Source organism: Melanotaenia boesemani, chromosome 12 (genome assembly GCF_017639745.1).
Source record: "Melanotaenia boesemani isolate fMelBoe1 chromosome 12, fMelBoe1.pri, whole genome shotgun sequence".
NCBI lineage: Eukaryota > Metazoa > Chordata > Actinopteri > Atheriniformes > Melanotaeniidae > Melanotaenia > Melanotaenia boesemani.
The window spans coordinates 27,198,425-27,226,170 of NC_055693.1; the positions used below are offsets into that span (position 1 = coordinate 27,198,425).

A 27,746-nucleotide genomic window follows, 5' to 3' on the forward strand; every position below is an offset into this window, starting at 1 on the left:
TCCCCTTTCTGATCATTTATATATTTTTTACTCTGTCTGACCAAGATTGATAGCATACTTTAATAAACAGAACATGTAACTAAACAAAAATTAAATTCCCTCTGTCATCGAAGCATCATTTGTCCCTTTCATTATTTTAATTTCCTGTGGAACGTTTTGGTTCAGGGAATACCGTTTTAATGAGAAGGAAAGGAGCAATCACTCTTTCTCAATCCAAATGAAGGGGTTGCCTCAGAGAGTTGCTTTAATCCTCTTTCTCTGAGGTGATCATCTTTCAAGTGACAGCTTGGGGTTCAATTTGTATTCATTCTCCATATTTCACAGGAGCAACTTAGTATACGGTGGTGAAATGACAAAAAGGAAACACAGTGGAGGAACTCACAGGAAAACATCTGGAAAATCTGACGTTATGACCATACTGAATGCAAGCCATGTCAATGGTTGGCACAATGTATGCGCCAACTACAGTATGAGGTTCAGACTGGATCATGGGCCCGTTTCTGTTGGGTCCCCTTCGAAAAAAAAAAAAAAGAAGCCTGTTTATATTAATTTTGTTCTGGTGGATCAAGCATACTTTCATAATCCAGCTGTATGAATGACCGTTTAAGCTCACAAGCGTTACATGATTTAGTTAAAAAAAAAAAAAAAGTTTGTTTACCTTTGGAATTAGGCGGCTTTGTGAACTGAAAGCTCGTAGCATGTGGTCTTATCCCCTTCAAAGTCGGGGTGATAGGCAAACACCGCCTGACTTAACAAGAAACAGCACAGCCAAAAAAAAAAGTGTTTTATTTGAAACTGGATTGCACATAACAGTAAAATAACAAGTCTTTCTTTTTACTGTTTTTTTTTTTAAAGTGCATCTACTGAAGTAGATTTTTATTGTTTAGATCCCAGTTTGAAACGTGGCTTAAATTCAGCTTTGCTGTAAATCTACAGTATCTAGCTGCATTAAGGGAATGAATTATAGTAAACATATGACGCTATCTGCTGGGTTTCTTATACAGACGGCATTTTATAAATATGATCACACTAAAATGAACTGTAATCTCTAACATTACTTTTAAAGTAATAAATATTTAGGAAAAAATTGGATGCATTCATCTCATATCAGATGGGAAGCTAATACATAGAGGCTGTGAAATATAATATTGTTTTTAGTCTTCAGACAGACACCCCAAAATCTCTGCTTTCAATAGACTTCCATTTCAAAAAATGTCACTTAGTCTTTAAATTATTTAGTCAATACTTTTTGACACAATTCACCAAAATGGCATTAGCTCAGTTCTCTTATGTGCTTTATTTCAAGATATTTTCCTTAAAGTACTTTTGTCCAAAGCTTCAGTTAGCTCTTTCTAGCGTCACCTTCTTGGCCAAATTTTTATTTCAAAAAAGTCCAAAATGGCAACGACTGAATGCAGAACTGGAGGTTTGAAAACAGCAGTTCATAATCCAGTGAATCAAGATTTACGTACAGTCCATGCATGGAGTCTGCATTACTAATCTGTGTGTTAAAGGATTGCCATCAGTCCAACAATTAGAACCACGGTGTCAGTAAATGCGACAGAGTGGGGCCTCTGTCAGAAATGATTGCTTATGCTGATTCATTGAAGTTATCTCCATATTATCTGATACCAGCATTACCAATAAATTTACATGCAGTGGATGCATATTTAAATGATGCTATTATAAAAACTTAGTAAATTAAAAGCATTTTCAATTTAGTGTACAGTAATTAAAAATATATGTAAACTTTTGTATTAACAACCACTGACAGGAGAAGAGACTGGTGATGTTTGCTGTAGAGACTTCCCTGAAAAATATACAGTATAAAACTATCATTACTGACCTGGTCTGCTCTTTCAGGACCTTACAAAAAGCAGAGATGCTTGAAGCTGAAAAAGGCCATAACAATCACCTGTAATGATTTGGTTGTTCATCAGTCCCTATTAAAACAAATTGAAGTTGTAGGAAATTGAGCCCTGAAGCATCTCAGGGTAGGAGTGAGCATCTGGCAAGAAACACCAACAGCACAGCGTGCAATCTTGAGAGACGTAAGAAACCAAATGTGACTATGACTGTTTTTTTTTTAAACTAGTATATATAAAACTGGTTATTTAGTCAATGCAGTTCTAATATTTTCTCTTTTTTAAAGTCTAATCTTAGACTGCACCAACCTTGAGGAAGTAACTGACACTGGAGATGCTAATGTTACATGCTATTGCTAACATTTCACATCGTTTTCTACTTTTCTGCTTGCTGGTGTATAAAACTACACAAATCAGCCACTTTATTAGGTGTTGAGTCATTTGTTAGCACAAACAGCTAATCAGCCAATCACATGGCAGCAGCTTGATGCCTTTTGGCATGTAGACATGCTCAAAACCACTTGCTGAAATTAGAAACGTCTGATCTACTGGGATTTTCAAGCACAGCCGTCTCTAGGGTTTACTAAGAATGGTTCGAAAGAGAGAAAACTTCCACTGAGCAGCAGCTATCTGGACCAAAATGGCTTGTTAATGGATATGTGTTTGTTGCAACAGTATGGGATCGCTTGACTGATACACTTCCTGTTAGATGCAGCAGTTGGTTGGCTAATGTTCTTCTACCTTAGTGGACACAGATCTTCTTGAAGGCAAGAATGAGAACAGAGCTGTGGACACAGAGAGACTAATCCTACTCCTGCAGATGCATTCTCAAGAGTCTGTGATGTTGCCACCAGACACAATACTGTTAATATTTATATAGAGTTTTGCCTCAGGTCCAAGTTAAGCTCACAGCAATCTAGAGGACACAGGATTCTGATAAAGTGTCGGGCTTTTTCTGTGTCTGTTCTGCTTGGATAGAGCACATAATTCTGGTGTAAAAGACTCAAGGGGACATTATTAAGCAGCTTTATAAATCAGAGGGGGTGGATGGGAGCCAGTGACAGGTAGAATTGCTTTAAGAAGACAGAAAGAGATAAATGATGTGGGCGGGGCTGGGTAGTGAAAGTTTTAATAGCGCTGATATATAACTGTGTTTGCTTTGTACGCCGTGTGTCCTGTGTGTGTTTGTGTGCAACCTGTGCAACGGATCCGCCCTCTGGACTTTGGCTGATTAGATAGATGTTGAGGGAGGGGTTTTGGAGGACAGGGAAGCTAACAAAAATAGCCATGCTCTAGTTTAATACAATTTTTGTAATGTTTTAGAATATTTAGCTTTTTTTTTTTAATCCTTTGAATCTTTTCCTTTCCTGAGTGTTTCTCTGCCTCTGTTATTTCTTACTCTTGTTGAGACAAGATGCTGAGCTCATGGCAAACTAACACCATGGTTTTGTCCTGTTGGAGGATTTTTGTAAAGGGCGAATCCCAAAAAATCTAATAATGACTGTAGCTATTCCTTATGTAGTGCATGGTTAGCTGTGACAAAAACAGAAAACCTATACTACCCTACGATTAATAGACTTTACATAGATTAATAATGTGGGTATTATTTCTAACTTTTGCCTTTACACTCTCTTTCATACATGTTCAATATGATTGATTAGTCTAAAGGTGTGCTTATATTTTGTGAGCAATATTAACAGTTTCCTGTCTGCCTTTAGCTTAGAGAAGAGAGGAATCAGACCGGGAGTGGCATCACTCTTGCTGACACAGGCAATGATCAACTCTTTATAATTTGTTGTACATCAATGGTTACGTTGGAGGACAACCGGCTTTATGGCCACAAGTGCATTTTTAATGAACCAAACCATTCATTTTTCTGTGTCTTTCACTGTCCACTTAGCTCAGTTATTCCAACCTACTCTCCAAACAAAATGCTGACGTATTTTGCATCAGTCTCCATAATGTTCAGTAATTAGATTTCTGTGGATGGCATCATTATCAAAGCATGCACTTTAACTTTGCGACATTGGGCCGTCCCTTAACAACAGATCAGATGTGAAAGAATTGTGGTGATGGCTTTCTGATGGTTATGGTTAAAAAACAAAACGATATTCTTGTTAATATATCCTACAGTTGTTGTAATTGTGGACTGTAAAAAATAGCATCTCACTGTTAGTGTTGGGTGTAATAGGAAAAACAGCTTGAACTCTAAGTGCCTCTTGGTTTTGTTTTTTACTGTTGATATTTGCTTAGAAAAAGAAAGCCTTCATCAGCGTAAGCTTTTGCAGAGAAAGTGCACATTTTAAATTAGTGTATTTAAAAGTATGGATCTCACCAGAAAATGTATTACATGGGACGTTTTAGTGTCAGGGAACTGGAACAATGTCCATTAGAGTGACATTTCTGATCTTGTTTGTCACAAAATGGGTTCTTGTTATCTGGATTTGCATCTTTCCATCTTAATTTCCAGTCAATCTGCGTCTGAACAATGGTGAATAGAAAGATATTCACATTATTTAGAATTTGTGAGTGAAAGGAATCACAGTGAAATGCAAATTATTGTAATAAATGTCAGTCAGCAACAACCTTTACTTTATATTTAAAGAAGTATCTGCAGAATAAGTGAAGCTCAGGGGTGGATCTAGAAAATATTTATGGGGTGGTGAGAATATTTTTGCAGCATCAGAGGCAGCATGAACAACTGATAGACCCGTACCAGTGAAGCTCTGTGGACTGAGCTGTACTAAGGGAAGCATAAGCAACTGTGGAGATGGTATCTTAACATAAGATCAGTTTGAAAGCAGCACTAATGAACTTTGGTGTCTCCTAACAAAAGCTTGTTTGGCATCTGTCTTGTGTCCTGTCTCTTCTCTGAGCTCTCGCCAGCCAATAAAAGTCCAGTGTTGTGTTTTTTTTTTATTTGCTTCCTCTGATAATGTCCTTTGTTTCTTTGCTGAATTAGTCATATTACACATTCAAAGTGGCCACTGTGCTGATATCAAGTTGCTGGTGTGTGTCGTGGTGAGTAAAGTGAAACGTGATGCTCTAGGCTGGAACACAAAGTTCTAAATTGTGGTTTCTCAGCCTCAGGACACTGAAGGGCAGTGACGGCTTCAGGGATGTACATCATATAACTTTAATGTACCATCAAAAACAGTTAGAAGCATGGAGTTTTAATGCTGGTAAGTTGTGTAGTGTTGCTTTAAAACCATACTGCTAGAAGATGACCAGAGGCACAGACAGCAGAGACAAGTGGAAGGTTTGAATCCTACTTCATCCAATCTGTCCTTGGAAAGCCACTTCATCTCCCTTGCTTCCAGTTTTGGCATTTCTTGTGTTAATTGTATGAAGATGTTTGGTGGTGGTTAGGCAGTTGTTGTGTGGATTGGCTGCCACTTTTGTGCCTCATGTGCCAAGCCTACCACCAGTGTGTGAATAAGTAATGTCTCAATGCAAAGCACTACATATTCCTAATTTACTATTAAACCTTCAAGCTGAATGAACTGAGATTTGCATACTTGATTTTGCTTATTTATTCACATCATCACTGAAAAAGAGCCGTTCCTGTTAATATCCTGCATATTTTCAGACTATACACCATGGAACAGACTAATAATAGAGACGCAGTACATTCAAAGGTACATGCTGGCTGACCTAAATGACTGACTGAAGTGATTATATTTGGTAACTCAAAAATACTCTTAACAAATTACTTTGCTTAGTAAGAAACACAACTACATAACTAATAATTTTTTAAATAAAGCAGTAAGTCTGTAATCATTTTTTTTAGTTTATGTTTTGTTTAGGTGACATTACCTAAAACTGGTCAAAGTCAACACTTGCACCTATGAGGGGCCGTATAGGTAGCTCCGCCTCTTCCGTGACAAAATTACCTCTCACTCACACTATTGATAAGGTCTCATTTAAACTGCCATCAGGTTACACATACACATATAACCTCTCATTTATACTGCTTTGTGCTCACACATACACATTTATAACCCCTCAGTCACAATATGATGAGCTCATACAGTGATTCAAATGTGTATAGGGTGTATTGTGTATATGTGTGAGTGAGTGTCTATGTGACTTTTCTATGCAATATGTTGCTTGTGTGTATATGAAATTTGATTTTGTGTGTATGTTCAAGTGATTATAGTGTATGCATAATTTCAGAGATGTGTGTGAGTTAAAAATGCTTCTGTCCTGTACGGCCCCTCATATGCACCAACGGTGCATTACTTAAGTATTGTATTACAGTTTAAGTTCAATTACAGTTAAGGTCAAGTGGGTCAAATGTTTTGGGGGAAAAAGATGCTGAAAGCATCACTGCAAACTATTGCTGTTTTAAGATATTTACATTATGAAACTGAATAAAATGACTATAGCTACAATGATGCTTGAGAGTCTGCAAACCTTTGAGAATTTTCTGTATTTCTGTGCAAATTTTTACCTAAAATTCTTTCATTGTCTTAAAGAAAGAAAAATAAAACCAAGTTAAGTAAATAAGATAAACAAATATTTAGTTTTTATTCACTGAAGAAAATAAACCATTATTACTGCATTTACTGCTACAACAGTTTACACAGTTATGTGAACTTGTTGGGTTAGTATAAACTTGTGTGTGGATATGCATCGTGGTACCCACAAATGAGATTCCTGAGAAGCTCAGAAAAAAATGAGCTGTTTATGCTCATGGGCTGGAAACAATTGTAAAACTATTTGTGCAGATTTTTAGGAGAAACTGTCGGCAAGTAAGTCTAGCTTTTTCTGCAAGAGGTTTTCTGAGGATACTAACCGTGTCGATATGTGAACTGCACGTATCTGTAGCCACAATGGGGTGCGAGTGGAAAGCAGCATTCGGGTCAGCGGAAAGGACAAACCCCCATCAGCACACACTCATTGTCTCAACCGAGGGGTTGTCTCAACATTGTCTCACCCGTTAATGATCTGGACATTTTACTGGGGGGCGGGTTGGAAAATCTCAGCAGGAAGTCCAGAGTGAATAATGCAGACATTTGTGTTCCACTATTCCAGCATGTGTGAAAGCAGCTTTTCCCACTGGCTAATGTTAATGTTTACCAGTCTACCTCTGGAAGCACCGTGAGTAACAAACCAGATGGAAGTTTTCGGTTTAAGTGAGAGTCAGAAAAAAACCCCAAAACATTTTAGTCCAGCAAAAGGTCTCAGCTTTTCTGTAAAACATGATAGTTTTCTTCTAGAAGTAGCTGAATTTTGACCACAGTGATGAACCATCATTAATGGAACATTAAGTCTGAATTCTACCTCTTATTTATAAAAAAAAAAAAATGTCAGGTCATTTGTTAATTTGCTGAATCTCAACAGGAAGTGGGTTGTGTAGTGGGACTAGTGGAAGACACACGTTTTTCCAATAAAAATGTTAAAAGATTAAATCATTAGCCTAATAGAATAAGGCATATTTTGGCTAAATTGTGATATCTGTCTAACTGTACTCCCCTAATATTGTTGAGTGACTGTGCATCATTGCCCATAAAGCCTTAAAATATGGCTTAGACAATTATGCTATGAGGCTAACAAAATGTATTATTTTGGGAAGGCCAAGACATTGTCTAGAAGTCAGGCCAAAAGAACTGTTATGGTGGGATCTAAAGTGAGAGGTTAACTACTGTCGAATAACCAGCATCCCAGAACTAAAGCTCTCTTTTTTGAATAAATAAGTTAAAACTCCTCCAAACTGATCACCCGTTAGCAGAAACCTCAGACCACAGTTTTGGCTACACAACCAAGTCATTAGATACAGAAAGTTTATAATCCTCTCATCATCATCAGCCATTATTTTTTGTCACATTTAATTTGGTAATATCTATTTTACAACATCAGATATTGTTCATGCCATTTCAATGCAGAAATCAAGAAAACTGTATAGGGTTAGAAAACAACTATACATCACTTCAGCTTCTTCATTGGCAGTGTGAATGAAACCCAGCTTAGAAGTAGCCCTTGACTCTGTGTGGTTAGTGAGTATTTCATATCAATTCCTAAACTAAAAAGACTTACTTTCTTTTTAGTTTAGGAATTAATTGATTTCTTTAGATCAACCTTTACCAGATGGGTTTACCATGAACCAAACAAGAAGTTCAGCCTTAAAGAAAATGCAATAAGCACTAAGCTAAGCGACAGCAAGGTGTACAGGACAAAACAAGAGGAAAACAAAATGTAGTGTAAGAACAGTTTGAATTAGTCTTGTTTTCATGATCTTTGCAGGCCAAAATTGTAATTCAGTGCCCAGTTTGTTCTTGAAATCCAAGAAGTCAGCTTCAAAGAGAAAGAAAATCTGGTTAAACTGCTCACTTCAGGCAGCTGCTCTACATTTAACCTTACATAACAGCAACATAGTGAGCATGTCACAGCGGTTCACTCAACCAGTGCATCAAGCTGGAATTTTCTTTTGAGGATTTTTATTTCTAGTGTTTACTCGGTTTCATGTGACCACATGTCAGAGTGGTTTAATAAAGGGTCCAAGCAGTCATTCGGAAACGGATTTCTTGGAAAATATATCTAGAACTAGGCTGCTTAAATAACATGTTAATAGCAGTGACCTGAGGGAGGAGTATTTGAGGCGACCAGATACACTGTAGTGCAGGAGCTGTATTTTTTATGCTCTTTTGCATCTTTTTGCTGAAATGATCTTTTTGAGCTGCTGGAGACCGTACAGACAAGAGGAAGTCATATTAAGAGCTTGTGCTAAATATTTCAGTTTGAACTGAAATATTTTCACAACTGCTTGATTAATTGCCATGACAGTCTCCATCCCCTGAGGATGAATCCTGTTAACACTGGTGATCTCCCTGACTTATTCTACATCATCACAAGATTTATGTGCCCTTTTGCATCAAATGCCACAACTGATTTCTGAATTAATTTGGTTTTAGACACTCACAAACTGTCAGTAGGAATCATAATAACTCTAATGATCTTTAAATCTCTCTGATCAAAGAAAAAAGCCCACCTGATTTGGCTGAACTTTGTGTTTAGCCTTTGCAAGCAAACGCTAACATGCTGAGCTACAATGGAGAATGCGGTTAATCTTGTGTCTGCTTAACAAGACGACAGCTCACTATATTTACATGAAAAATAGAATTATTGTTAATTTGACTGAAACTGAACTTGTAAAATACATATATATGTTAGCTGGCCCAGACTACACACCCATGTATTCAAACTGGCCCAGGTACTCTAAACATAGTTGAATTTCCTCGACTTTGAGGCGAAAGCAACAGATAAAGCTCGTGCACAGAAGATATTATTACGAAGAATTGTTGCAAAGGAAAGCTGTTTGAAAAACCAAATTTACAGGCCTATTCACTTTACCACTTGTCATAGTCACAGTTTTCAGTGATCAACTGGAAAAGGTCCAATACAACAAGCTAAAAAAAAAGGACAAAACCTTTCCTAGTGGATTCAGACGTACATCAGTCAGTAAAATGTGATTCTTCACCAGTCCTTCTAAGCTGGCACAAGGAGAGAAATCCAATTAAATTGCCTAATTGAGCTACAGTACCTCAGTGTAACTGTGCTTGTAAACATGCTGTTTCTGAGTATATTTGTAAGCTAACACTAGCCTTTAGCTTAAAGAACTTCTCTTTTAGTAACGGTTTTCAGAGCCACTACAGCAGGCCTGTGGAGCCTTGGTCTGGTTAACATATAAATAACAATGTTTTAAAACAAGTTAGCAGTATTATTTAACCGTGCTTAAATTTGAAAAGTACAGTATATTTGCAATCACCCACCTATGGACTGAACGGCAAATGTTTACAAAGCAAGAGGTACCTGATTTTATTCTAAGCACATTTAATCTAAAGTTCTCACATCTGCAGTCATCTGTGTTAATATTAGATCTATTGCAGAGGTTAGGGATGTATATGTGTGATACAGAAAGGAACCTTCTGGGTCAGTCTTTTTCCAGCTTAATAGGTTTTAAATAATGCATTTGGCATTTTAGGAGAAGGAATCCCGATGGCATTCACTCTCTGCACGGATCACATTGAGGTCATGGATTTGAACTTGTGACCTTCAGTTCTTCCTTTCTGTTTGTACCAAGGCTTCAGATTTCCTAGACAAAGTGTGCCATCCAGGGTTTCAGTGAACACTACTGGATATTAGATGTTTGCAGCCTATCTGTGGAAATCCTCTGTCATAGGTTACATTGAAAATGACCCATGTTGGAAATGTAAGTAGAAGATTTTGTAAAAGAAGAAGGGCAATAATGAGTTGAATAATACACTGAAGCGCCAATGAATAGCCTTCCACCAGAGTGGCTTTGATTATTCCTCTTTCCACTGCTTGTGTGGCGTAACTTACCAATTTACTGGAGGGGATTTAGTGTGAAATTGAGCGAGTCAGTGCAGAAAATCCCCAAATCGACCAAATAAAAGTGATTGTTTAGTACATGACGTTGGAATTGTAACAGCAGCCAATATGTCAGGTATGATGCCATAAAATTTAGCACAAACTTAAGTAAAGAAGCAAATATATTTTAATGCCACTGTTACTCATATGGCTCATTCATTCTTTGTGCCACACATCACTGAACCAGCTTGTGCAACAAGAACAAAACAATCTATTGGGTTTAAATTTGGATTCTGTCGGTGTTCATGTTAAGAAAGATCTGAACAGTAGTTTTAGCAACACTCAGCCTCTCCTCTGATATCATGGGAGGAGGTTAATCTGAACCCTGTAGCTGCTGGTAAATCTGGACAAATGGCCCTCCGCTCTACAGTGATCACCTGATTTAACAGCTCATCAGTCTGTGACCGCCCAGCTTCATATATCGCTTTGACCTCAGGTAATCCAGGCGCCTTCATCACTTGCAGGGGCTTTGCACGGTTGGGTGAAAATCTTTTTACTGTTTCCCTCACATGCAGATTAAAAGATTAATAATACAGTAGCTTCCATGTTCTCCTCTCTGACAATTTGCTGCTATTAAATTCATCTTAAGCCATTATGTAATGTTATTTTTTCCCAGCAAGTTCTTCTTCCTTCTTACTTTTTATGCTCAGTCTCTATCGAAGTCCTTTTTTCCCTTATGGTTAATAGAAAAGTGAATAGTCAAAAGTAGGACATAGAAGCCTCACAATGCATGGAGGATTTCACCCCAAGTCCATAATCTGATACTCTACACGACACACAGGGAGGGAGGCTGGGCACTTGTGAACATCGTTGCCTCTATCTAAAACAAAACAAAGATCCAAGGGTTACATCAGAAAAGTGATCCCTTCTACAACAAAAGCAAAAGAACCCAATATGAAAGAGGTGAAAGAGGAGGAACCATCATGGAAGCTCCTGCATAACATAAACCATAGACAAACTGAAGAACTCCTTCCAGTGCCAAGAAAAGGCTGGTGGGAATGATTTATTTTATTTGCACAAGTAGACAATAAAATCTTCATATAGAAAAAGTAAATCAACCTTGTGGGTTACCTGTGTGGGTGAGGGAAAGCTTATCCAGTGTTGTGGAAAGAACATTTCCCTTAAATGTGTTTGAGAGAAGTGCATGCAAAATATTCCATGCAGCCAAAGAAAAGTACAAGCTACAGCCACAATTAGTTATAATAACTATGTAGAAGTGTCTAGATATGCTCAGGGAATAGCACAATGAATGTCACCACAGTTTCTTGCAACTAATCTTGCAACCTATTAACTTTTATCAGCTACAGTACAAGCCAAGGGAAATATATCTGTGTACTCTTGACTGTAGTTTGAGGCTATAGGATTCAGAAATACTTAATCAAAAGAGTGAAACTTTATGCTAAGAATAGGTAATGACTGTTTAACTTTGCTAATGAACTCTCTCTCTTCGGTGTGTGATTTGGTTGAGTGTTACTAGTGCAGTCTGTGTAGAGTATTTTATATTACTTGCCCTTTTGTTTAACTTTTGACCGCATACTGATGCATTGCCTTAAACCACATGTGATGAATACTGTTTTAGGTTTCCTACATAACCAGAATAACTTTTTTATGATATGCAAACAAATCAGCTGTGGGGAAGAAAAAGAAAGAGGAAGCAGTTCTACATTTGTACTACTAAATGTTGGTGGAGCTGTGGAATATTCTGTCCAACCTCACCACATCATTGTGGAAAACATAATTCAACTTGCATTTAGTTTCATCAGTGAGAAAACAAAAGCCAGTGGTTGATAAAAGAGACAAATATTAGCTCATGACATAAATCATGAGGAAATGGTGGAAAAACACACCCGTAAGATGTTGAAGAAAAGAGCAAGATGCAACATTTGACAGTAAATAAATATGGATGAAACTCCCTCCTTTTATTTTCACATTTATCTGTTTAATTGCAGGTCATGACTGGTGTGTTTGCGCTTAGATTTGCGTGAGTATTTATGTTTGTGTGATGTATAGAAGTGTGCTTTTGCTAAGCAGTAACCCAGTTTTCACTGTTCCGCCTCAGCAGCTAATGAGCAGCGCCCAGGCACTGCTAGTTAATGAAGCATGTGTGAATCAGCCTGTGCATCATTGTGTGTGTGTGTGTGTGCATGTGGGTGTGTGTAGGTGTGTATGTGTGTGTATCTTTAGGTGTGGGTGTGCATGTGTGTATGTGTGTGCCCTGTCTGTAGCCATTAGCAATTATCCAGGCCCCATGGAGCCGATGTGCATTTCAGCCTCGTGGTAGTGTTAGGTTGTACAATATGTCCTAAACGCACACGTGCGCACCCCTCCACACACACACACACAAACACATGCACTTTCATTTTGTGCACTATCATATGCTGTCACATTTGACAACCACTGTTAGGCAATAGAAGACAGTTTAACACCCAGACACACACACCATACAAACAACCATGTTTAACCATGACACACTAATGAATAAGTGTCCAGTGTCACACATGCGTGTGAACACTATTAAATGAATCAGATATACTTTTCCAGGTTGTAGCAGGGCCTTTGAGCAAGGCACACATTGCCCAGCTGATATCAAGCTTTCAAGACTGTGTAACTTCATTATACTAGCTGATAGAGATTTTTCTGCAGATAAAACGTCTAATTCAAAAGGTAATACGAAAATAATTATTCTTATTTTCAAGTAATGCAAAAATTACCAGCAAGATCACATTTCAGTTTTATCAGCAAATGAGAAACAGGAATTTTAAACATGGACAGAGCCAACAAATCTGCAGCGACTGTGACGCTATCATCTCAATATGGAGACAAATCACCTTGTTGAATCTACACCACCAGGTAGTTCTAAAGGTAAAATAGGTTCCAACCCAGCACTCGCAAGGTAACTTTAACCTTCACATTTAAGGAAAATGCAACCTTAGTTAAACAACATCACATGACGTGATCTGTTTAACATAATCTAAGCTGAACATGTCACACAGTCACAGGCATGCTCATGTAATAGCTGATGGCTAGTTAACATTAACCTGCTATTAACTTTTACCTTTAATAACATGTAGTATAGTATAAAGTATAAAATGCAAGTTAGTGTCCAAACACAAGTTCATCAGTCTCTGCAATCCTGATGTAATTTGTTTTGACAAGTTAATGCGATCAGGGTTGAATAGTTTGACTTTAAACGTTCACACAGCTGAAAGCAAACAACAAACGAGGAAAAACAGAGAAACGGAGGCTGACACAGAGGCTTCTACCTCAGCTGGAGTGTGATCTCATGTGATGTATTACCTCTCCTCTGTCTCCAGTGTTTAACCAGATACGAGGACAGAACAAAAGAAGACAGAAGATTATGCCTGTTTGTTTTGGGGCGGAACAGGAGAAGAAAGAAATCGGAGAAGACGTATCTGCATCCTTCTCAGTTCAAAATAATCCACTGTTGTACATTTTTCTGCCTTTGCAGGCACATTGTTTATTCTTTAAAATCACACAGATCTAACACACACACACACACACACACACACACACACACACACACACACACACACACACACACACACACACACACACATATATATAGTAGTTACTTTGTAATAGGACAAATTAAACTAATACTGAAGAGCTCATTGGTTCTTATGGCCAGAATCTATTTTTGTAGGAGATATAATACCTGAAACATTAGTGATGCGGATGATGATGAACTGTATGCAACAGCTGTTTGGTGATTGCACTAATGCTTTAGGCCAGGTGATAAGTCTTGCATGGCAGCATTACAGTGGATGACCCTTCCCTCCGATGGAAAAACTTAAAACAGTCATGAGTTGGCAGTTGTCCATTAGCAGGTTTAGCAGTGTAATTCAGAGCTTCAGAGCTTTCCATAAAGCCCCAAAGGATGTAAATAGACAGGAGCATGCTTGCTGCCTTTAGGCATATTTATGACTATTTCTACCCTTTGTTGTGTTTTTTTTATATTTCTAAACCACACACACTGACACAGTGCACAAGTAGGCGTAATCATGCACGCAGTGTGTCCTTGTGGTGTTTATCAGTACGGAAAAGTAAACTAAACTTGATGCCGGCCAGTTGGCTCACCTTAAGATCTGTTTAACTGGCTGTTATATGCCTGCCTGTTTATGCAATTATAGCAGGAAAGCCAAGCAAGCAATCTCAATTCAAGTGGTTCTCAAACTGAGCACAATTTCTGCAGGTGTCCACACATGTAGTCAGTAAAATCTATTGATGCACATTGTGTTGTCACTTTTTAAACAGAACTTAAACTATAGCATTGTAAATCTTACCTTGCTGCAAATTCTTAATAAGGTTCATTATAGTCACTGATAATGTTGCTTTACCAAATGACAGAGCAGGCAGTTAAAGGGTTAATATGATTTATAATTTCCCTTTATTCGTGATTCATGATAAGTGATGATTAAAAAAATGCATGATACCAACCAGGTGTTAAACTAGGTCAATTCAACCTTAAATGAGCAACACATGATATACTGTGCCATGGTCCATTAATAGAAACTGAGCTTAGGAAATGTGTTATAAAGTGAATCCAGCCCATGATTTAACTGTAGGACCACACTTAGCAGTAACTTTAAGTATGTCTTTTGTGTGACATTGTCGGTCACGTTGCTGTGGAGTTTTATAGGCCCATTCTTCTTGCCAAGGTTGTTTCACTTCATTGAGGTTTGCAGCATTCATTTATGCACAGCACTCCTAAGTTCCCACCACAGCATTTCAATCAGGCCTCAACGTGACTGAAATGCTGTGGCGGCTGCACCATCGCAGCACCTTGATTCTTTTCTTTAGTCATTCTCTTGTAGATTTGCTGCTGTGCTTTGGATCATTCTGTTGGATGACCCAGTTTCTGTCGAGCTTTAGCTGTCAGTCAGATGGTCTGACCTTTGACTCAAGACTACTTTGGCTTAATGATGAATAGCTGACTTTCGGTGTGCCGAACCATCACCTCTCCGCCTCCATGCTTGACAGTTGGCTCGAGCGTCTTCACTTTGGGTTCATCTGTCCAAGTAACATATTTCCAGAAGTGTTTTTGTTGATTCAGATGCCACTTTGCAAAACATTTCAGTTAAAAAGCAAATGAACTTTTTCCACAAACAGGGTACCCTTTTATAAATTTGAGTTAGAAACAAAAAAGGTGGAGGTCATAACTCAACATAACTCAAAAAGTTTTGGACAGATTTTGATAAAACTTTCAGGAAATCGCAGAAATTGAATAAAGGAAAAGTGATTCGATATTGGGATGATCCAGACCACTGGACCCTGGAACTTTTTAAAGGATTTTTTACAGTGGGATAGGGACAATTTTACCATCAGGGCTACTAACTAAAAAATAATGCCCACAATTATTAACAAAAGAAAGAAATACAATGGCTTGGTGGTGGTTTGGTCTCTCTGAGGACTTCTAGTTGATTCATAGAGTATCCTCGTGTGTCTACTTCAGAGCAGGAAGCTTATTTCTTTCCTGTGTTTCTTCTTCTTCTGTCTGTACATTTTTCCGACAGAATCTCTCTGCATCTCTGTAGGTTCACAAGCTCTCTGCTCACCTCTTATCAAACCTCTCACATGCTCTATGTGCAGTTTCACTGCGTGTGTGGATGCGCCCACTCATAACAGCCTATCTAACTGTAGCCTGTTTGTGTGTATATTTAGGCAGCGCATGCCCTTTCCCACTATCTGAAGTCATCACTGTATGTTCTTGTGCTCATGAGCAAAGCCCACTCTGCTTTGTTATTGTAATGGTTACAAACTCTCTGTCTCTTGTTGTTTCCTTTTGCCTCACTTAAAATGACAGCTTCTTTTGTGCAGACACATGCTTTATAAATGCAGCTACATATGAACATCCTACACCACCAAAACACTGACGCCCCCGAACGCTATTGCTTAAATTGTCAGCAATTTTTCAGGAACGGTAACATGTGGGGTAAATTGTGATCAATAGCTTGCCCTTTAGGTGATCTACAGAAGTTTTCCAGGCTTTATATCATCCAGGAGGTTTACAATCCAGCCACAAAATATAATGTTTATTCAGAGACTATGTATAGTAAATCCACAGTGAGTGATTCAAGATGACATGATTATTACATTTCCATAATAAATTAAAGATTACTATCACTACTGTGCCTCTATTTTGATCTGGAACTATAATGAAGCCACTTTCTGTCAATCATTTGAGCAATTAGATGACATAAATTGGCGGTAATGTCCAATCACGGGCAATTAAAGATCAACGTGTGACAAGAAAGTTATATGTCTGTCTGAAAAGAACAAAATTAATAGTCCTCTTTGGCTGTGAAAAAACCAAGAAGACATTTTTGATGCACGATTGCACCAAAAGCAATCTGAGTTGGTTTTGTAAGAAACGTAAGTAAATAGGAGCACAAGTAACTGTAATTAGCAAAAATAAATAAATAAATAACAGCTGGGAAAAGTTTTTTTTGTTTGTTTTAATGTCATTTTTTTTTCCTCCTGAAAATAAAGACATGAGAGAATGATAAGCAGATGAGAAAAGGCTTAATGTGTTTGTTATTGGTACAAAATACTGTTAGTTATAAATTCTTACATTTAAAAAACAGGCGGATCAAAAACAGCAAAAACTAGCTTGGTGTTATAAGGGTTAAGACTTAATTAGTGTGTAAATCACTAAATAAAGGTTTCTGTGCACTCAGTTTCCTGTCACTATTTCCTCCAGTTTAGTTGATATCTCAAGTTATAATGTCAAATTTCCAAAAAGCACAGGTAATTTAATAAAATGGAACAAGGAGGAAGGGTACATCCTTATTTCTTGGAGGTTGCCATGTACACCATGTATAATCATCCTGTTATCTCCCTGCTGGGCTTCGTAGATAACATGCTACACAATGCTGCAGCTTATTTCATTGTTCTGCGCCTTGTTATCCACATTAATTGTGTGCTATTACCAAAGAGAGTAGATCCGGCCGGGCCTTTATCAGTGCTGAAAGCCCTACTTACTGTAATGATTAGCAGGTGATGGATGGAGCTCAACTTGACAGAAATAAATGTGGCGGGTACACACATGTTCATACACACAGGCATCCTATTTTTAGTAATTGTAACAATGCACAGTGTTTTATTCTCTGGATGTGTCATGCTGGGCGTGCTTTGATGAAGGTGTGTCTGTTTACCTTGTGTGGCATCACTATTCTGTTTATTAAGAAGTGTGAGGAGCTGCAAGGGCGTACAATTGTATGCGTCTGTCTGTCCAATTAATACTACAGTAGAGGTCCCCAGGTGCCTTGTTAAGGAAACCTTAACCAATAAATGAATAGTTAAGCAAATATTTTGGTTAGAAATTAGAAAAATATAGAAAAGGGGTAAATCTAATGCTGCATTTAGCAATGGTAACAGATCCAGTCTAAGGGAAGAGGCACAGTCAGTTTATTTTTAACAGTCCTTCTTGGCATTAGCTGTGGTTACAGTGAGAAAAACTCATGTTGACCCTGTTAACTTGTTTAATTCGCCACTTGTGGAAAAAAAATAAATAAAAAAATTCTTAAGAATATACTCTGAGAGCAGGCAGAAATTTGTAATACATCTTTTTATCTCCCAGTGTGTCTGTTCTGAATCAGCTGCATATGCACAGGGTCAAATGACATGTTGCCATAGCAGTGTGGAAAATGTCCAGACTTTCTGCAATGATGCTTATGCATATATATATATATATATATATATATATATATATATATATATATATATATGAAGTGATTGGAACACCTGATTTCAATTATTTGGATGGGTGAGAGAATACTTTTGGCAATATAGTGTATATATGTGTGTGTATGGCTGTGGCAGCTGTAAAGTGGTTCACTCTTTAAGAAAGAAGTATTTAAACTTTAAATATGAAAAATTACTCATCAGTTCAGTTCCTTGATACAAACTCTGGAATGCTTGAACTCACCTCCTTTTTTGTCTCAATGATAGGGTCGAAAGAAACACTTTTCTTAACATCTTTGTGTAAACTCTTTGGGTTATTCTCTACTTTTTATGACTTCACAGGAACCATGAAGTAACTCCTATTAGTTTTGTGATTTCAGTGACTCAAACAGTGAAGTAAAACCCATACATAAAGCATTTGCCAGCAATCAAGGACCTATTCTGATCTACAATAAGCTCGGTTGATGCACAAATAATGAAAATCTAATTTTATAAGCAATGTGAACAATAGAGGGCGGTTCCCTGTGCATCCAATAGTAACTATAAATCCCTGTGCACTGAAAATTGCTGCAAAGAGCTCTTGATCAAGTGCCAGTATGTAACAAACTGGTTTAGAGATCTTCTCATTTCTAGACTATTGTATGTGGATTTCCAACATGTCAAAATCAGAGTCTTCTGCAGGCTGTACAGGAGTACAGTTCCTTGTTACATGTTCTCTCTGTGCCTACATGGGTTTTCTTCCTACTCCTCTAGTTTTCTCCTACAAATCTAAGACCTGCATGCTGGGGTAAAGGCTTGTTCTAAATCAAAGGTAAGTGTGAGTGTGTTGTTGTCTGTCTCTGTGAAAGCTCTGTGACTGACTGACAGCCTGTCCAGGTGGTGGCACCCCACATATTGCATCTGTTCACATATCAATGTGAACTGATACTGTTGCATCAGTAAGCTTTCCATGTAATCACAGATGAGTTAAAAAAAACAAAAAAACAAACAAACAAAAATAAAACGTCTGCTTTATCAAATCAGGATTCCAATCTGATTGGAGACAGAAGAAAAAATGGGGCCAAATTGGCAGCATTATCTTTAAGTCCTGGGGCTCAGGTGGATAGTAAATTAAAATGAAAAAAGGAAAAAAAAAATATTCATCCATCTTTAATAGAAGGGGGAAAAGGAGCCATGCTCAACACCCCAGCCCACATCTTGTAAGTTATCATTCTCCACTTAGTGTCTTGGCTGTATTTCCTTTGCTTTTCAAGAACTGACATTAATGTTTGAACATATATTTTTAAAATTTGGTAGCAGTGCCCTTTTCCTTGCACATATTGGAAATGAACTATGCTGTGAAGGGTCAAATGGCTGGTTTGAGCCAGTTTTCTCATATATGACTTTTTAAAGAAATGACCCACTTGAATGAGATAAAAAACCAATTACTTTACAGAGTCATCTCTGTCCTTATTAAACACGAAATCAATTATATGTGCAATTAAAGTGGTTTTATATGGATAGATAATAATCCCCCCCGAGTGTAATCCGTGTGATAAAAATCTCATTTACCTTCATAGATCATTCTGTGAGAGACACCATGCAGGTGTTTTTATCAGCAGATATTGATGGCTGCATGCTGGGTATTTAAATTGTTTTATTTGTTTTATTTATTCATTTTAATAAATCCAGGAATGGTCAATTAGTTCCAGCAAAGAAAAAAGGGAAAAAATAAATCTAATTTCTTCTGAACTTTTTCAATGTTTTAGAGCAGTGGTGGCAACCTCTTATGATCAGAATTAAATAATGTAATTGAATAGTACTCTGTGAGCCTAGTTATTTAGTTTTATTGCTATTTAATCAATAAAGAGCAAAGAACATTAGACTGGGTAAGAAATATGGATTAAGTTGTTTTTAAAACTACAAGACTACAGGGTGGCCTGGCTGTTAGCCTGGTTTGTAGCAGGATAGCTGCACAGGATAAATCTCCATGGTAACCGATGTGTTACTGTTGTTGTGAGACCGAATCAAAGTTCAGCCTGGACATCTAGCTCCTAGCTTGATCTGCTATCTTTTCTAATTGCCACAGGCTTTGGTTTAGTTAAGTTTCTCGTTTCTTTTTGCTCCTTTTTAATATTTGCCCTTGTAATCTAGTTTCATCCGGTTTAGCTTTGCAGAACTGGCTTAGTTTTCCTTTAGTAGTACACCAAGTTTCAGTTGCAACCAAACTGGTTGTTCATTTAGTAATTTCTCGGTAAGTTGGGTTTTAACTGTTTTTAAAGCTTTAAATATTTTATTGTTTTTTCCCTAATCTAGTTTAGTTCAGCGTTATTTGCATGGCGCCAATAAAGTCACCTTAATAATGAATTTAAGCCAGTTCACTGTGATCCAATTAAAACAAATCCATATTAGTTTGGCAGTTATGTGTTTTTTTCTTTTTTCTTTTTTGTTGTTGTTTTGTTTTTGCACCTTTTTGTTCATGTTTTTTTGTTATTATACACTACAGGTCAAATAGTGATTTAATTGTGCTCTATCCTTAAAATTTGATTTGTTTTATAGATGCTGCATTTACTTATCTTGCTCTCCATTGTTCTGTTGTTTTTCCCCTATGCCAAGTCAAATGCCATACTCTGCTCTGTTATTTTGGATTTATCTATCATCATGGGCCCTTATTTTTCTACACCTGCCAGCCTGCCATCAGTTAACCTGTATTCATAATCTGCTTCACACCACTGTGACATTTCTATTTTTTCCTGCATCTTTTTTGAGCATTATGCTGGCTTTCTGAATGACACCAAATAGGGAAATTTGAAAATAGTATAAAATAGCTTTTCATATTACCTGAGTTGAATTGTTTTATGTGTTTTACTATGTACACAACTTGCTCACCAGCATGTGCTGAATACACTGAGACAGATTATTTCTTCTGAAGCTTGCAAAGACCAAACCACAGATAAATGTTAGTCAGGTCATTGATGAGACTTTTCCCAGTCAAGGCTAAATTTGATCTTTGATTATGCTGCAAACAAGCTGTTATGATAAAAGTGGCTAAACAATGGTTGGCTGAATGAGAATAATTAGCAAAACAACCCCTTTTATTAAAGTGTCCAAATAAAATGCATTTTATGAAGAGCCAGCAGTGTCTGATATAAAGTGAAAAACATCTCAACTATAGCAGATGATGATGCGCCCACTGCACGAGGCCTTATTCTGTGTGTCTGTGCATGCCTCCTCTGATGTCGAGCCCCACTAGGTTACTTCAAGTTTTATTGAAATTCTGAGGCGTTCTCTGCAGCTGCCTTTCAGGAAGCATTGAAACCCTACAGCATAGCAAGCGCTGGGGCTTAATGATAACTCTAAGAGGATATTGAAAATAGAGAGGGGTTTGTTTTGATTCATGACCATCCCAATGTGCTGTGTCAAGGATAGAGGACTGAATAATGTGTGTGATGCGATGAATCCCATTTCACAACCAAATGATGACATGTGAAGATGTTTGGTCAGATATTATCTGATAAGATTGTCTGTAAACAACAATTCAGACAGACATGAGTGTCAATGAAATCCAACATTTGTTTTTATGTGTTTTTTGAGCATACACCTTACAAGAGAGTGTTTCATATATTGTCTAGGCTTGACAATGAGTTATAGCTACAGAGGGACAGTAGAGAAGCCAAAAGATGAAGCCACCTAAAGGCAGTGCAAAATACTAATCTGTAGTATTTAGTACTTGGAGGGGGAGGGAGGGGGGGAGGGGGGTGCTTCTTCTTCTTTTATTTCACACCGTGTTGTGCACAAAAGCATTCACATGAGCACATTCATAAACAGAAGTCATTTTTTCTTCTTTCAACTCTCTTACGCTCCAACAGAACCACAGTTACAATCACGTTATAAAGAGAATTGATTGATGTTTTAAAGTTGAAAATTAGGATGCTTTAAATGTTGGTACATTTTAATTATGGATGTGCGTGAAATTACCGATTAAAATAACAGCAGACAGGAAGACAAAATCTGTTTAAAAACCAAAAATGGCTTTCAAATTAGAAATACACACTCATAGCCACTTTATTAGGTACACCAGTTTCTTTTCTTATTTTCACTAAAAGCCACTCAGCCAATCACATAGTAGCAGAGATTTAAGTAACTTTGAGTTTCAGTTTTTATGGTATTTTTAAAAATTGCATATTAATAAACATAAAATGTAAACATGCAAAATGATAGCAAAGCTAATTTCAAATAAAACAAGGAAAATTACAGGTTATAAAAAGTTCACAATATATATATATATATATATATATATATATATATATATGTGTGTGTGTGTGTGTGTGTGTGTGTGTGTGTGTGTGTGTGTGTGTGTGTGTGTGTGTGAAAGAAAACTATTATCGATCTCAGACCAGAAGGACTACCCTATCGAGCAGGATCTAAATTGAGATGTTAAATGAGGCATGGCTGTTGGTCTTTTTCAGAGACTGCTGATCTATTGTTATTTTCACACACAACCATCTCCAGGGTTTACAGAGAATGGTCTGGAAAAAATATTTTGATGTCAGAACTCAGAAAAGACTGGACATAGAAAGGCAACAGGAAGTTCAATAACCACTGGTTAAAACTAAAGTATGCAGAGTACCATCTCTGAACGCACATCAGGTTGCAAACCTGTCAGTCTGTTTTCTTGGTGATCAATTCTCTCTGGTAAATGACATTCAAAACATTTGTTTGTTGTTCTAATTTTTATTTTTTCAATTAATAATTTCCCCTGCTGCTGAAGTTGCTTTATATCTGAGAGAATTCATGTTTTATATGGAAGGCTTTTGTCATCCTCAGCAGACCACACAGGTATGTCAGCCAAATATTTGTCACAGAACTGACTGGATCTCCATCTCCACTTTATTTATTTGGTACTTTAAAAACAACACAGTAACCAAAGTGCTTTACACCAAAACAAAAGCAATAATGTGAAGGCTACACAAGGCACATGGATAGCAGAGGAAGAACAGGAATGTTTGGTTTGAGAGATTTTGAAGGAGAATCACTTGAACTGTTAGACCAATGATATGCCAGCGGATGGGAAGCGACAGGCAGAGTGTACAGTGTGCAGATGGACACAAACACAAAATATTGGATTATTATACATTATATGTAGGAGTATTATAATCATTGGCATCAGTTTTAAAATTATATAATTTTATTTGAAGTAGAATAAACATTCATAAACTGCACAATAAATAAATATTAAGATGTAATAATGTTTAATTTAACATGGCAGAATTTCTGAAAAATAAAAAACGTATTAAAGTGTGATGGGGTTGAAGTTCTGACTGCCGTCACCACAGAAAAAAAGAAATCTATTTTAAGCAAGATTTACGATCATGAGAAAGAAAAAAAAAAGACAAATACTGCAGTAGACATACACAAGAGGAAAACAGGAATTCATCTTGGGAAACATCAGGAATATTCTATTATTTGAGAAGAAACCGGAAAGCCATTTGTCCGCTCAGACCAGAAGCAGCTGCTTATTCACATTTTTTAAACTCTACCAACTACCATGTGCTTGGAAAATCAAAATCAGAATCAGATTTTTTATTATAAATACATATAAATAACAGATTAAAATAGCTAAACATTCAGGCAAAAAAGAAAGACACAGCAATATACAGTGTAATAATTTATTCATTCATTTCTGTACCGCTTCGTCAAATTCTGGGTCGCGGGGAAGCTGGAGCCCATCCCAGCACTTATCAGGCGAGAGGCAGGGTACACCCCGCACAGCTCCATCGCAGGCCAACAGTATAATAAATTAAGAATAGTAAGTATATATTTTTTTCTTAATTTATAACAATGTAATAAATAAAGAAAAAAAAAAAAAGAAATGAAAAATAAAGGTATGGATGAAAAGCCACCCTTAATAAAAGTTTTAAACCCAAGCTGCCCAAATCTTAAATATAGTAGGAAAAGAAAAAAGCAAAGCAAACTGCTAACAATGACAAGGTGTATTGTGGTGTTTTTGTATTTCCTAGTTTAATCTTTTTAAATTGTTTCTGTGGGCTCTGGTGGCCTTTCCTGGCCTTAGAGAAAAGAAAAAAAAGTTGAGCAACAATCTTTCCTCTTTTAAATAATAAAAAATGCAACAGCATACTGACTAAAGTGATCAGTCTTCACTCAAGTGCCATTGTTGATATGCAGTAAATAAAGCCCAGTAGTATAACTACATCATTTTTTATTGTACTCTGTCTCCTGTGTTCCTGACAGACTCCCACAACAAGCTCTGCACAGTAACTGAAAAGTAAATGAGTATGCACCATTTGCCTTGCACTACACCCTTGACTGAAACTGAAAAACAAAACTATAACAATAATCTTACATGCAACATAAATTCCAGTCTACTGGATGAAAGACCAGCATGTACAATGTGATGTTAAAATATGTCGCCAGTGCAGAGCTTTACTATGTCCATTGCTCATTTAAATGTATCTGTGAAGGCACTCTTTCCTCTGGTGCGCTCTATATTTCATTCCATTCTGTTATGGAAATGCTTTTAGGGATGTTCAGTTCTGCATGAGCCTCTTGGGTTTCCAGCTGTCTGATCAGGACAGACTGCAGAGGTGGAGGAATCTTTCATTTGTGTTTGAGTGTAAGTGACATGGCCAGAGGTGAAACTGTGATATGATTTAATGACAGCAGTTGCTTCTGCTGCTACTGCTGGGCACTGGCGTCGCTCTGTGCTAAATCATCACGTACATCTTCCATTGCATGGCATCTAAAATGGGGAAAAAAATAAATAAATAAATAAATTCTCAGTTTGTCACATGTTTGTTCTTAAATAGCGTTTGATAATCAGCTGAAAAAATGTGAATCAGATAATAAAATCACTGATATCAGAGTATGCATAGACATCCAGCAGGGGTTGGCATTTTGAATTTACACAGCACTATTGTAGTCAGATGAAAAAATGACTTTGACATTTCATCACCGCTCTAAGAACCCTATAATTTATATCAGAAGAGCGCAATGTATAAAGTGTTAAAGAAAGTAGCTCAACACACAATACAAACAGCATTTTTGTGTTTATGCTGCCCCATGTTGCTCCACTGCTCATAAGTCACAACTAATGCGATCATTTCCTTAAGTTAATCATGATGCAGAAAAGCTTATTTTCTAAAATGAAAGAAAAAATCCTTCACCATAACCCTGATGCCCAAATAGTAGGAACACATTATAAAATATAAATAAAAACACAATGCAACTATTTCAAAATGATTTAGCACAAAAACACAGCAAATGCTGAAGTGTTTTACAGCCTACTGACCTCTGAATCAAACTGATTTGCTTGCCCAGACAGTGTCCACGGGGCCTGTGCATGACAATAGAGATTAATGCATGCAAACCTTAGGTCCAGCTATGAGTTGATGGTGTAAGTGCTTCCATCTCTTTGAACAACAGTTGACCTCTGGGCTTTCTTTTTCACTGTAGAATTACCACTGATCTGCTGGAAATGTGATGGATAGCTGTACTTGCAATAGATGAAAAACGGCTACATCTGACTCACTTGAACAAACCCTGATGAGCAAATGCAGTGTTAGTGGAAGAGGTACAGCTCAATGGGATTTAATATTCTGTAAAAGGAAGGTAGCGTTCATAGAAATGAAATAGGTTTGATCTGGTTGCTGATCATGAAATGCTTCATAACCTCATTTTTCTGGGTTTGCTAGTCAAAATCTGATGTGAGAGCACTTCAACAGTATTAGATAACAGAGTTGATGTGTGGTGACTCCTTTGCTTTGCTCCTTTCCTAATGTCTCTTTTACTCTCACTATATTAGGTACACCTTGCTAGTTCCTTGCTAGAGTTGGATCCCTTTCATGTTTAGATCTGTTTAATTCTTGGCTGCAAAAAAGGAGAACATCCTTCAACACACATTTGTCTCTTGAGAACATGGTATCATCTAAACAAGGATCCCTTGTCAGCAGGTGATACGTCACATTCCAGATCTAAACGGCCATATAAGAGGTTTTTCATAGCTAAGCAATCACAAACATCTGCTTTGGTGTCATGTTTCTTTCATGTATCACCTTCAACAGCTTGAAGGGCAGCAATATCTTCTTCTCTAAGATCATTGTTGTAAAATGTGAAGCCTATGCGGAAGTGCAAAAAAATTGCAGGTCACCCCTCATCCGCTAGGGGCTGGCTCCAAAACAGAGCAAATCCCCATAAACTCCCATGTTAAAAAGACCAGCTTCACAGCAGAAATAAATATGTTTAAAGCCTGGTACAAACATCCATTTTAGGATTAATCAGTCAAGTTTACCTTCATGACAGCTGTGAAGGGGGGGTGAATTTTTTTCAAACTCATCCGTTTGGATGTTTTTTAATCTTGAAATTCGGCATAATTAATGACGTGTCCTTTTGATTGACAGGTATCCAATATCCACGGAAAGAAGGGAGAATGCAGCAGAACCGCGGTTTTTAGCCGGCTAGCAGCATGCCTTAGCTTTAGCCCGCCTACTTCCGTTAGCTGGTTAGCTACCATTGCTCTGGGTTAGCTCGGTTAGCTCTTAGCTACAAGCAGCTCAGAGTTTGATGGTTGTCAATAATCTACCCACACCTTCACAGTCCACCTCTCAGCTCAACCTCTTTGCCCATTTTTGGATTTTCCGGGACTAATGACACGCGTGACGCTACCAAGATGGCAACGGTGAGAACGCCCAACGAGGTTCACTTTTGCTCTTCAGAAACCTACGGGTGACATCAAGGAGGCTCCGTCCATCTTTTATATACAGTCTATGGTTAACACACACCTCAGTTCTTCAAACCAGTAAACTGATGAAACGTTGGCTTATTAATAGGTCCTCACACCTGCTGATGATCAGTTAATCTACTACATCTGATTAGGAGCACAGGCACTTAGCTGCTTAATTCCTATGGATGTAGTAAAGATACACTTTTTTCTTTGTTTGACATTTTTTCTGTATTTTATCATTTTGTTACTTTTTTGTTCAATAAAATAAAGAAACAGTACAATATATGTTTTGTTTTTCATTTGAGGCTGTGTTTACCTCAGTTTGAAGATGCACTACAGAACCATCTTGCATCCTCTCTCTAGCTGGTACATGTTTTATCTTGACTGTTTTCTAGAGGATGACACGGGAGTGCATTATTACTCCTGTCCCATCCCACAGAAAAAAATTTTGTCCCGTCCCAATCCCGATTAAATTACTCCCGATCCCATCTCACTCCCATTTAGAATGACTCCCGCTCCCAATTTTTAAAATTTATTTAGTCTTTAGACAATACATTGAATTTGATTAAATGTTTGCACCCTTCTTTTTTAGACCAGCTGCTAAGTGTTTCTAACAATAAAACAGTACGTGGTTCACAGCATGTCTACCAAAGTTAAATAAACCCAAAAAGAACATATAAAGTTGTATTTCATTCATTTCTAAATGTCATTAACTAAACATGTTTTACAAACGGCATACAGTGTGTTAAAAACTGTCGCACTTGACTCTCGTGAAGTTCATTAATATGTCCGCCTTTTCCAACCAGTTCTGCCAACCTAACAGACACATCATTACTTCTAACTTTGCGTTGTAAATAATTTTTGCCATATCGGTTTCTCCGCGGGTGTTTGCTAACTCTTCCTTTTCTTATTCTTATTTCTAATTCCGGCAGAGAAGCAGCGTTCGGAAAACAATGTTGGCTTCTGGGTAGTGTAGTTCTTTTTATAGTTGGTTACAGTGAAGGTTTATTGAGCAAAAACTACAAAATGGCAGCGGCTGTCTTTTTTTTTTGTTTTGTTTTTATTTT

At 37.4% G+C, this 27,746-nt stretch overlaps 1 protein-coding gene across 3 annotated transcripts in view; it reads left to right on the forward strand.

Moving 5' to 3' along the window:
• Positions 1-27,746, forward strand: part of ramp1 (receptor activity modifying protein 1) — a 95,522-nt gene that overhangs the window by 5,506 nt on the left and 62,270 nt on the right. The window contains exon 1 of one of the 3 annotated variants that reach the window (XM_042002704.1): positions 25,436-25,530. The exons of the other annotated variants lie outside the window; for them this stretch is intronic. Within the exon in view, the coding sequence (XP_041858638.1) occupies positions 25,503-25,530 (28 nt within the window). The 5' untranslated portion in view covers positions 25,436-25,502. Of the gene's footprint in view, positions 1-25,435; positions 25,531-27,746 lie in introns of those variants that run through there. 3 annotated transcript variants of the gene reach the window in all.